The 13295-nt window shown below is 41.7% G+C and overlaps 1 protein-coding gene across 4 annotated transcripts in view; it reads left to right on the top strand.

Moving 5' to 3' along the window:
* The window catches only part of PXDNL (peroxidasin like), a 508249-nt gene that overhangs the window by 150034 nt on the left and 344920 nt on the right, over positions 1-13295 (top strand). For all 4 annotated transcript variants that reach the window (XM_031669551.1, XM_031669552.1, XM_031669553.1 and 1 more), the window contains one exon: positions 12305-12376. In XM_031669551.1, the coding sequence (XP_031525411.1) occupies positions 12305-12376 (72 nt within the window). The remainder of the gene's footprint in view (positions 1-12304; positions 12377-13295) is intronic.

Raw genomic sequence — 13295 nt, 5'->3', positions numbered from 1 at the left:
TACACATATCACCTAAAGGAAGAATAATTTTTTGAAAAGATGGTATTGTTTAATATACTATTTGAATTTTTAGTAATATTGATAATGATGCCAGAATTGTGTATGTAAATGGGATATGGAGAATATTATGTGATACGAATTATGACTGGATCCTCTGAACTGAAATACAGAACCAGCAGTCATATACATTTGTACAGACATGTTGTAGACCCTGCTGAAACCATAAGTTAAGCAAAATCTTTCTCGTAAGAGTGCTTTTCTCCTTTCAGCCTTTTGTCTTATTACCATGATCCTGTCAGAGATATCTGGTGGCCAGGCACGGTGGCTCATGCCTGTAATCCCGGGACTTTCAGAGGTTGAGGCGGGCAGATCACTTGAGATCAGGGGTTTGAGACCAGCTTGGCCAGCATGGTGAAACACCATCTCTACTAAAAATATAGAAATTAGCTGGGCGTGTGGCACTCACCTGTAGTTCCAGCTACTCAGGAGGCTGAGGCAGGAGAATTGCTTGAACCCAGGAGGCAGAGGATGCAGTGAGCTGAGATAGTGCCACTGCATGACAGCCTGGGCAACAGAGTGAGACTCCATCTAAAAAAAAAAAAAAAAAAAAAAAAAAAAAAAAAGAGAGAGAGAGAGAGAGAGAGAGAAAGAAGTCTTGGATTATGGTAAATATTTGTGGGAGAGGAAGAATAACATTCACCAAAATACTCAACTGGTCGGTTCTTCTTTTAAATGGCTACAATGGTGATAAACTTTCTGGGGCTGGCACAAGAATTCCTCACCTGTGAAATCAGAAACGGTGAGTCCGGTGTCTCCTCAACTCGTGCTCAGCCATGTTGCAGGCGAGTTCAGTGTCAGCTGACATTTCACACAGGATGATTTTCAGGCATGAAATGCAGATGGAAGCAGATTTGTGAAAACTCATTTCTGACCTTTAAAACAAAAGGTTTTTGCCATGGAATGAGCAAACGTGATGTAATCGTATACTAGAGGCTAATTCAAAGCATGTCTCTAGTGCAAATGGATTCAGAAAAAGCAGCCCCCTCCTTGTGCGTTTTTAGCAAGAAGAACTGAAGCTGTACTTCCAAACAGCTCTGCTGTGAATAGCCCTTAGCTCTTGCGGTCACATTCTTGGCACAGTGATTTCTCTGGGTCGCTATCTAGTTCTATAGTGTAGCGAGGTCATAGACATTTATGTATTTGGCATCCATAGCTCTTTGGATGAAAAGTTCTTGCTGATCCCACTGTAGGGAAAATGACAACACAAAAATACTGTTGCAGTAAACCAGCCATGAAAAATATCAAATTGGTGAAGAAAAGGGGGCAACCATTTTTGTGTAAGTAATAGATAAATACATTTTGTGCAGTTTTCACCACGTGTAAAGTTAGTAGAGCTAACATGGAGGGTTGAGAAAGAAAAGCACTCTGCTTTTGGAAAAGGTACATTTTGTTGGAACTTCAAGGAGTGTAAAACATTCATTCATTCATCTTTTTGTTGAATGAACACAGTGACTTGGGGCCATGCTCTGTAGGCACAGAAGCTGTGGGCTGTCGGGGCACTTACAGAATAGCAGCCAAAGGAGGGGCTAGCAAGCCGGGGGCATAATCAGGCTTTCTTATCAGATTCAAGGCTTTATGGAAGAGATTGTGATTGAGCAGAATTTTTGAAGATGGATGGATATTTTCTAACATTGGATGATGAGAAGGAATTCTAGAAAGAAATTGGATGAGATGATGATGAGTATGACACATCCTGCAGTGTGCTGGGGTGGGAAGCACTGGGCTGAGCTTATGCACAGGGTATCAGAGGCAAGCCTAAGGGAGGGAAACAAAGAAAATCACGGTGGGTCTCAGACCACACAGGCCACTAAGGTTGGACTCTGCTGGTGATGGAAATCCATGCCTGGAAGGATTTTAAACTGGGAGAATTAAAATAAATCGACAGAAAAACCAACATAGTTTGCTTTCCTATGAAGACCCCCACAGCTGCATGCAAGAGGGGCGTACAGAGTGCAGGAGAATGGCCCATCAGGACAGTGATGATGTGGGCATGGGACTTCACTTGGGAAGCGCAGAGGACTTCACTTGGGAAGTGCAGAGAACTTCGTAGCTGCATGAACGTGTAGAGTCAGAAAGACTGGGTGGCTCCTAGGACTCTGATTTTGTGTCTGGGCTGAGAATAGAAAAATAGTGAGAAGAGGAGAAGAGGAGGATTTTTTTAAGACTTTGGGCAAAGCTGAGCGGTATCTCTGGTAACCCATTTATTAGAGAGGTCAAATGGGTAGATTAATGTCAAGTACGAAGGGCATGGTCAATAAGAGAAAGGGAAAGATTTGGTTTGTGTGTATGTATATGTATATATACATGTATATATGTACAGGTATCTCTTTAAGTATAGACACACACTTACGCTTCCTCATGTGTATACTTTCTGCTTACTTACTTATATATAGCTGCATGGAAACCAAAGAGTAGATGGAATTGCTAAAGGAAGGTCAAGGGAGTAGAGAAGAGGGCTCATACAGAGGCAGGCAGAAGAACATGGTCTGGAAAAAGAGTCTGAGACAGACTGTTTAAAGAGAAAGGAGAAAATCAAGGGTAGCTTAAAGAGGAAGAGAGCTAACATGATCAGATGCCACCGAAAGATCAAGGAAAATGATGCCTCCAGTTCACTGACTTTGCGTCAAGAATTCGGAGGTGATCTAGGCTGGGATGATTTGAATGAAGTGATAAAGGAGGAGGTTAGCTTGCAGTGGGTTGAAGAAGAAGAAATGCAACAAAATTGCTAAATATTTTTTCGGTTGTTATCATTGGTATCCAAATACCGGTGTAAGAGATAGAGCAAAAATGTTAAATAATTCACTAAAATTTTGACAGACAAATATAGTTTCCTAAAAGAACATTGCATAGTTGACAGTTCCAAACTATTGCAAAATCCACTGTCTCTGTCAGCTTCCTCGCATCATCACAGGAATGAAGTGGTTGGTGTATGGAGATTTGAGTTTTGTGGTGTACGGTACACATTTCCCAACACTCAGGCAGATCTGCACAGAACCACAAGTGACAGTGACTGGCTTGGCTAGCCTTGTAGAGGAATGTACATTCTGTTAACTGGAGTTTTCTTTTCTTTAAACAATTGGTTTTGAATTGGAAGGAAAGAATACTTTGAATTTTTCCAATTATTAGCCATAAGTGATTCATTCACTAACAATATTATTATTGCTATGATTTTGGTTCTATACTGTGTGTCAGTATTTATGCTTTATTTTCCATATAAAGAAGATAGTTAGACATTTCCCTGCTCTTCAGGAGCTCTCAGTTTGGCTGTTTTGGGTGGGAACAGAGACAGTTATGAGACAATGACACCATGGTGTTTAAAATGTTATAAAAGCAGTGTCTGTATTGATATTGGTTATGTCATGACTACAAGCACTTATTAGCCACTATTCTAAATGCTCTGGATAAATCCTCACGTTTAGTACTGAGCATCATTATGCTCATTTTCAGATAAGGAGTCCTGAGAGCGTGTGGGCCTATCCAAGCCGCTGGGCTCAAGGGTGGCCAGGGAGACCCACTGCAGGTTCGCTTCCCTGGCTGAAGCCTGCACTCCCAACCACTGCGCTAAATGCCTCCATTGCAAAGGCCTTAGGGGAGCACAGGGGTTCCCAGAGCGCAGTTGTCAGGGAATGTCTTTCTAAGAAAAGGAAGGGTGAATTTGAAATCCACATTCCAGTGTGGCAGCCAGTCCTGGCATCGGCAGCAAGAGGCACCCAAGCAGATGGTGCAGCTGGCAGGGCAGCTGCCACCACTGTGCTTCTCCTGATCTCCTGCGTGGGTGCTCCCTGGGAGGTGTGCTGCCCTCGACTTCACCACGGATGTGGGAAGGAGAGCAGAAAGGCAAGGGCATTCCAGGAAGAGGAACTACATGTGCACCTGCATAGAGCTGGAAAACAGTATGACCAGGCTCTGATGAGCAGGTTCAGTGTGACTGGGAGGGCTGGGGGAGGCCAGGGTGTGAAGATGGGTGACAGCCATGCAGACAGGCTCAGCTTCATCCACAGTGGGACCACAGGGCACCTGGGAGCGCATCTCACTCCTGCCAAGTCCCGGGTTGCTATATAAATGGTCAAGAACCAGGCTGGGAGAATGTGTCTGACTCCCCCAGAGCCAAGCAACAGCTGAGCAGTAGGAGACAGGAAGGACAATCAAGGCAAATATAATGCCGGATAAAGATATAACCAAGTCTGATCACAGTGATTCCATCATTTTCTGTCTTCATGCTGTGTTTATTGGCTCATGTGCAAATGTGCTGGTATTGTCTAGTGAGATCCAGTAATGCCAGTTTGTCTTCCCAGGCACACAGGCATTTGGAGGAGCCGCATTTAACATGGTGTGTGGGGCACAGAAACAGTGGAAATCATTGCATAATGTAACAATGATCCTAAAACTGAATTATGTTAATTCGTTTGAAAAGTTAAATCTTACTACTTTTAAACTCACTTTCTCCGGAATGACAAAGTTAGCAATTCAAGAGGTTATGCTTTAGTTTTGTGTAAAAATTCACTTAGAGCTTCTTATTTCCAAGTGAAAGACATTACTTTATATTACACGGCATATGATGACCTCAGAGTTAGACTTTGCAGTTGGAAACTATTGTCACACGCAAATGAATGTGACCCAGTGACGCTCTTCGGATGTAGCCTAGTCCTTCTCCCACTGCAATGTTCAGGACAGACCAAACCCCCTCATTTCTCTCTCTCTCTCTCTCTCTTTTTTTTTTTTTTTTGAGACAGAGTCTTGCTCTGTCACCCAGGCTGGAGTGCAGTGGTACAGTCTCTGCTCACTGCAACCTCCCTTTCCCAGGTTCAAGTGATTCTCCTGCCTCAACCTCCCAAGTAGCTGAGATCACAGGCATGTGCCATCATGTTCGGCTAATTTTTATATTTTTAGTAGAGACAGGGTTTCACTGCGTTGGCCAGGCTGGTCATGAACTCCTGAACTCCTGATCTCAAGTGATCTGCCCATCTCGGGCTTCCCAAGGTGTTAGGATTACAGCACCCACAGTGAGCCACCATGTCTGGCCGCTTCATCGCTCTTGAAACCAGCTCTCTGTCCTGTCAAGAGAGGGCTACCTTTTAGTGACACCTGCTGGAAGAACTAGACATAGCAGATGAAGAAATCTGGAAGGGACTGTTCTGTCTGAGTTTTCTCAGTTTACACTGGATTCCCACATACAGGGATACCACTGTCAAAACTGCAATACTCTCCTTACTTTCAGATGCTTTAATGACCTGGAGAAGGTGGCCTCATACTCCTGTCAAGGCTGACTTGCCTTGAACTGGTTAACACCTTGCATTAACTCGGTCATTGTCAGTTCATTAGAGGAAATAAAGGGTGTTTGTTAGTTCTAACCACATAATCCCTCAAAGAGAAGGGATTTAACATGGAACACTAATTGCCCTGCCTGAGAAAAGTGGGAACTCGGTTTAGGATAATGAGGTGGAAATTGTACTAACAAGGAAATCAGGAGATGGATTTCCGGTGCAGCCTCGGGCCCTTGGTGGTCGGCCAATGGTGGACCTGCTGGTCCATCACTGGGGTCTCAGCTTCCTCACAACACATTTAAGTGCAGGTGGGGCAATGGAGGCAGTGAGGGAGTGCCTGCTGCGTCAGCAGACACACTTAAGGGTCATTTCCCATGGCCACTGGCTTTGCTTTGAGGGGAATCTGATGTTCTGAGTCTTAACTTCAGTTCTAAAATCATCATGTTAACACCTGTCTTGAAACAGTGTCTGGAACTTCAGCTAGGATGAGTATGGGAGTGCCTTCCTGTTCTCTCCACTTCCCTTTTGGCTTTCTCTTAGGTAAAGTCAAAGGCTGGGCTGACTGATCGGCAAGCCAGCTTCGTTTAAAAAAGATCAAGTCTTTCAAGTTTATAAAAGTAGTACTGGTTGTTTCTAAAAACTGGGATGTTGATGAAATGTGCACCCCTTAGTTTTTATGTTTATACATATGTGTGCTCCCTTGCTGCTGACCTATTTTAACTTCCCGTGAGTGCCTGACAGTGCTCAACAGTAAGACCCAAAAAGTACACTTGTTCTTTTGATATCTGAGGGGGATTGGTCCCAGGAACCCCCAGGATATCAAAATCCGCAGCTGTTCAAGTTTCTGATTGAAAATGCTGTAGTATTTGCTTATAAACTATGCACATTCTCCCCTATACTTTCAATCATCTCTAGATTACTTATGATACCTAATAGAATGTAAGTGCTATACAAATAGTTATGATTCTGTATTTTTTAAAGTTTGTATTTTTATTGTTGTTTTTTTATTTTTATTTATTTATTTTATTTTTTGAGATGGAGTCTCGCTCTTTCACCCAGGCTGGAGTGCAGTGGCACGATCTCAGTTCACTGCAACCTCCACCTCCCGGGTTCAAGAGATTCTCCTGCCCCAGCCTCCCAAGTAGCTGGGGCTACAGGTGCCTGCCACCATGCCCGGCTAATTTTTGTATTTTTATTAGATACTGGGTTTCACCATATTGGTCAGGTTGGGCTCGAACTCCTGACTTTGTGATCTGCCTGCCTCAGCCTCCCAAAGTGCTGGGATTACAGGTATGAGCCACTACGCCTGGCCATATTTTTATTTTTTATTGCTTCTTCCAAATATTTTTGATCTGCAGTCCACTGAATCTGCAGACCCGAAAATAAGGAAGGTCAATTGTAATTGATTTTCTGATCCCAGCGACTTTGTGAACAAGCACTTTAGCAGAGCAAGTCTCAGCTCTCCTTGGTCTAATCCACGAGCTTGAGGGGGAATGAAATCGTTTTCTGGAAAATAGTGTAGATGTGGGCTGGGAATTTCATTGAGGAGCAAAGTGAAGATGCTAGATGGAAGAACTTTTATAAAGTTGTTTGAGTGTCTTCTTTGAAACCTTTATAGTATTCCTATTTATGTATAAGTGCTTTAGCTATTGTTGGAGATCTGTAGATAAGTATCAAACGTACCAAAGAAAGAAAGAAAAAAATCACCCCACTGCCACCTGCCTCACACTAACTGCAGACAAGATTCCTGCAAGGTCTGCCCTTCCTTTCTGGCTTTCCTCACACTGTGGTCTCCTTACAGACTTTGCCAGACCAACACCTGCCCACCAGGGAACAGGGGATGTGTGTATGTATATGGAGAAGGAGATTTTAAGGAATTGGCTCACACAATTGTGGGGGCTGGCCGCTCTGATATCTTCAGGGCAGCTGGCAGGCTGGGGACCCAGGGAAGAGCCGATGTTGCAGCTCAAGTCCAAGGCAGTCTGGGGGCAGCTTCCCTCTTCCTCAGGGGACCCGGGGCTTTCCTCTTAAGGCCTTCAACTGATTGGATGAAGTTCAACCACATTGTGGAGCGTGATCTGCTTTACTCAAAGCTTACTGATTTAAATATTAATCATATTGTAAAAAATACCTTCAGAGCAACATCTAGATTGGTGTTTGGCCAAAAGCTGAGTTCCATGGGTGCGATGGCCTAGCCAAGTTGATCCATAAAATTAACCACTACAGCAGGCTAATACTGGGCCAGCAAACAACAGTGGAAGATGGCCTCAAGCCCTGGCTGTGAGGCAACTGGAAGGCAGCAAGTGCACTAGAGATTCGAGAAAATTCAGGAGCCTTCCTCAGCTGGGGATGTGACTGGGAATCAGTCAAGACAGAGGGTGTCCTCCAGACGATCGTCTCAAGCCTGGAAAATGTATTTCCAATTTCTACAATGACAGGGCTGTCAAATGAAATGATGAAGAAGACTTGTTTTAGAGCAACAGGGAGAGGTGTGGAAAAATCTCCTTGATTCTTCCCCTGACTCCAAGGCCAGGCAGCGTGGCAGTGTCCCGACAGTGTCCCAGCACCGTTCTGATATGCTGGATGAGGAGCAGTCACAAAGGCCATCGCCTGAGAGAGGCGTTGTGGCGGGAGCTGGAGTGGGGCTGATCGGAGTGACTGACAGAGGGTCTGGCTACAGGGAGCGGAGTCTGCCCTCACTCTGATGCCAAAAGTGGGCTGCGGGCAGCAGTGCACAGGAGTGCGTGTCTCCCAATAAAATAACAGCCCAGCTTTTAGGAATCACCTTCTCCCTCCTGCCCTTCATGGTAGCTCAGGGAGACGGGAACCTGCTTGCCTCTCTTTCTGCGGTGGCAGGCTTGTGCCATTCCGGTGACTTAATTGCATCCTTACCTTCAATAGGAATGCTTTTGGCTCAGGTACAGAGCTGGTTGATCTTTTTCTCGGGAAGACAGGCTTTCTGCCAGAAAGAATATTTCTCGGATTTCAGAGAAACAAGTACACCACGCAAACAGAAATCAGCCTGGTAAGACAGCATTCTCTGAGCGTCTCAGCTCATTTGTTTTGCTCTCCGAGCATGAAATTCTTAGCTATGATAGCCAAGCATCTACTCACAACAAATCTGGAGACTGTGTTCAACCCAGGGATTAGCAGGAGGCCCCACACCTTGCTGGATGAGCTGTGTGGCCTGGGTCTCCTCAGGAAGGGGCTCAAGTTCAGACTTTTGATTTTATCTCTTAACAACATTTTGCATTCAGTCTCAGCTACACATAGTATTTCAAGAGGATCACATTTATCTTACAACTTATATTTGAATATGACTTATTGGAATTTAAGTCAATCTGGAGAAAATCTTTGGGAGTCCAACCATTTTTTTTTTTTTTTTTTTTTTTTTGATGTAGGGTCTCACTCTGTGGCCCAGGCTGGAGTGCAGTGGTGTGATCATGGCTCATTATACCTTTGACCTCCTGGGCTCAGGTGATCTTCCCACCTCAACCTCTTGAGTAGCTGCAACCACAGGTGTGCACCACCATGCCTGGCTAATCTTTGTATTTTTTGTAGAGATGGGGTCTTGCCATGTTGCCCAGGCTGGTCTTGAACTCCTGGGCTCAAGGGGTCGTCCTGCCTCAGCCTCCCAAAGTGCTGGGATTACAGGCATGAGCTACTGCACCCAGCCCAGCCCACACTCTGCTTCTCAGGAAGAGAGTCCCTGAGCATGTCTCAGTGGTGAGAACAGGGCATGGCCAAAGTCAGTGGGCAGAGTCTTACAGTCCACTGGGTGAGCCTGAGTACCCTGGACACCTTGCTATGGCACCAGCTTACAACAAAGACTGTCTTTGTGGGAGAAAAGCTTATGTCTGCTTACTTGTGGAGAAAAAGAAGAAGGAAATTCCGATAACAGATACATATAGCACCTTGGCTTTCAAATCAATCCAGCGATAAGTTTAAATATGTAATTTGGTGATGAGTTCAAGCATCTTTTCACATTATTTTCAGTTATATTACCGTTATAATGTATGTAACTGAAAACAAAATTTGCAATGGCATCATTTCATACAACTGAAGATGTACCGACCCTATAACCTAGCAATCCCAATTCCAAATATTTAGCATAGACAAACATTTGTTTCAAGTGCACAAGGAGACATGCATACATATTTATTGCAATATTGTTAGTAAATAATGTTGCAAAAATTTGGAAACAACCAAAATGTCTGTCAGTAAAGGAATCTATAAAGGAACTGTGTGGTCTGTCTGCATTGTGGAGTACTGTGGAGAAGTTAGACAAAAATACCTAGTCCTTTATATGCAGACAAGGAATAACATAGAAAATATGTAGTGGAAGGGAAAAGGGAAGTTTTAACAACCATATAACATTTGATAGCATTTTTTTTGTAAATTTAAAAGCACAAAATATTTTAAATTTGCCCATATATTAGGTTTATTTTCATAGACAGTTTTTGACTTACAATGGTGCAATTTATGATTTTTGACTTTACCATGTTGTTAAATGGTTGCAATTTTGATGTAATGTACAATAGTGAGTAAACTGCATGAGATAGTCAACATTTATTATAAAATAGGGTATGTGTTAGATAATTTTGCCCAACTGCAGGCTAATGCAAGTGTTCTGAGTATGTTTAAGGTAGGCTAGGCTAAGCTATGATGTTGGTAGTTCGGTTTTATTAAATGCATTTTTGACTTGTAATGTTTTCAACTTACAGTGGATTTATAAGGACATAACCCCATCATAAGTCAAGAAGTATCTGTATGTGTTTACATTTCATCTTATATTTATCCACATACATAGAAATGTATGTCTGAAGAGGAGTGTCAAATACATGAGTGGTTACATCTGGTGTGGGAGACAAAGCTAAAATTAAGATGGTGCTTAAAAGATGTTCATTTTATCTACAATGTGTTTTTATATATAATTTATGTAGTAAAAATACACACAGGAAATTATGAGTAGAAGCAACTATATCAAGGTATAAATATTAATAGTAGTTAATTCTGGATGTAGACAGTAAGGATTATTATTTTCTCATTTGTACTTTTCTGAATGTTTCAGAAATGTCAAAGCCTAAAATAAGGAAAATGGTTTATCTTTTTATATTTGCTTCCTTCTTGTATTGTTGGAATCCCATTTTGGGAGAATTATTAGGACTATTGTTTAATGCAAGAGGAAGGCCCTTTCTATAAATATTAATTTTTAGCTTCTGTTTTTAAGAGAAACCAGTGGTTTCCAGGGTATTTGGGTCTATATAACTTAATGTCTTATATGTTTATAGGGAGGATCTCATATAACTTACAGTTTCTTTTACCAATAGAGTATAGACATACTAAACAGCAATGCATGACATATACGCAGTGCATTCCATTTAGCAAGGAGGTATAGTCACTGAGTTATTTAATAACTTTAATTGAAAATAATAGCTCCTATAAAATTTTGCTCATTTTAGCAAAGTCTAGAGAAAGATAAAGTGATAGATGATAGATTTTAAGGTACTCTTATAAAGTTTGTAAGTCAAGTATTCTACGATAGAACAACTTTTTATGGTGGTGAAGAGTTTTGTTTTGAGAAATTAATTGAAGGGAAGTAAAGACAGTTTTTTGTTTTCATTTTATTCTATTACTGCCATTCTAGCATCCTATAAAATTTCCCTGATACACTTCTCCTTGGTCCTAACATTCCCAAGCAAATTACTTCATCTTTGTTCTATACTCCTTGCATTAGAGATAGAAATTCAACTCAAATTAGTTTATCAAAATGACAGTTCCTGGTGTCAGGGATCTGGAAAGTCAAGGAGTAAATTTGGTCTCAGGCAATCCTGGGTCCAGGGTTTTGTTTCTTTCATTTGCTATTTTGACCCTATGTGTTTCCTGGGCTTTATTCCTAGGCTGGCGCTTTCTAGTGTGGACAATATGAGTTAGTGGCCCTAGATGCTCATTTTCCTTAGAGCTCTGAACCCCAGAGACAGAACATGACTGTTTTATTCAGCAGCCACGTCAATGCTTAAAAACACCTCCTGCTGGCCTTGCTTGGGTCATAGGTTCCCCATGGAAGTAACAGTATGTCCGTGGAGATGCTGCCCCTAGTTAACCACCCTGTTCTGGGCAGGAAGAGGCCCCTGCTTGACGTCTTTACCATAATGACATGGAGTGGGGAGACTCATTCTCCAACTGATAGAGGGGCTTGAGGCAGAGCAGTCCCTAAGCCTTCGAAGTGTGCATGGCATTTGTTTGATCCTCTGTTGCATCACAAACACTGTACATCCTAGTCCTGTAATAACTTCCTTGTCATCCCCCCACTGAACTATCTGGCTCAGTAGCAGGGATCCTATCTTGCTTATCTTTGCATCCTTATTACTTAACATGATAGGTGGCATGTAGCTGACACTCAATTATTCACATGCTGAATAAAAAAGATGTGAATTCATGAAAGAGAATGTTGGTTGTGGAGTAACGTCTCTCTCAAACTAATTCTTCTGTTGATTTAATACTTCATAGAAGGCCATTGTATTCCTGTACTGTGAAGAAAAATTAAGTAATTAATAATTTTAGGTAAATTCAAACAGTGGTGTTGAATCAATATGTGACATCTAATACATCAATTATTTTCCAAACTAAATGTACTCAATTGACATGCTGCCATGTATAGAGTTTGTTTTACTGGCATACAAATAAAACCTAAAATAAATGGTGTAACTGTCTTTAACACTTCGCAGAGCTCTATAAGTAGCCACATTTGTCTGGCATCCTGTGACAAGCATATGGCCCCAGAGATGCAAAATTTTCTGTAAACAGTGCACCTCCCTAATGATTAGTGTATGATGTGCACTAGTTCTGTCTTAATTATATTTAGTCCTTTAGTACTGTATGTTTGATCATAAAAGGAGATTTAACTTTCAAGCTTCTGGAAATAATGGCAGAACACAGTCAACATATTGTAATTGTTCTTTACCTTTTTATGTTCCCAGAGACTTGAGGTTTAACAGAATAAGAGAAATTCCAGGGAGCGCCTTCAAGAAACTCAAGAATTTGAACACTCTGTGAGTACTTATTGCTTATCTGTAAGGTTCCTAAAATTATTTGCTGGTTGGATTGAAATTTACCATGAAAATCATTCTGAGCATCAAGAACAGCTAGTAGAAGAATGACACCTTGTAGATGTCTTATAACTGGGAAAATTCTGCTGCTTCTTTACACTGCCTATGTTTTTATAATCTTTTGAACGTGGAAGAGATTCTTATTTATCCAATTTATTTGTTTTCTATTGGTTTAGAAAAGCTTCATGAGAAGAAGAAATAGAGAGAAGGAGGGGTTAAATAACTTGTCTATGAGTCCCATGGCAAGAAAGCAACAGAAATGAAATTAAAATTCACAACCTCCTAACTGCAAAGCGCATGCTCTACTCAGTATGCTACTAGGCCTTCTTATTTGTGATACTCTAAAACGAAGAGAAACTTTAGAATCATATAGAGATGCTGTTTTATGATAGTTTTTAAATGAAAAAAAAATATCACATAGGGAAAAAATGACAACTTTAGGGTTAAGCACCGATAAATGTTTCCAAGTTAAAAGGCATTTATTTTGTTCACTCAACAGTATCTTTTATCTATTGTGGGCTACCAGTTGGCTGGTTTTGTATTTGGATCCAAATGCACATGCCCCTGCTATGATAGAACTGATGGTCTGACATTGTGGGGCAGTCAGGTAGCCAACACCCAACTGTAATATGTCTGTAATAAAAAAATCTCTATGTATAGTAAGTGCTATAAGGAGAAGAGACCTATGAGAGGTGACGACCGGAGGTTCAATGTGTAAAATCTTCCTATGCTGCATTTAGATTAATCCACTGAGTGAACATGCTGAAAGTTAAGAATGTTCAGTGAGGCTAGACCCATGTGGGTGTGTTTGTCTTCTTGTCATAATATTCTCATGATAGAGTTAGCAAATTTATCAACTTGG

The sequence above is a fragment of the Papio anubis genome, chromosome 8, assembly GCF_008728515.1.
Source record: "Papio anubis isolate 15944 chromosome 8, Panubis1.0, whole genome shotgun sequence".
Classification (NCBI taxonomy): domain Eukaryota; kingdom Metazoa; phylum Chordata; class Mammalia; order Primates; family Cercopithecidae; genus Papio; species Papio anubis.
This window is presented reverse-complemented; position numbering and strand designations above follow the sequence as displayed.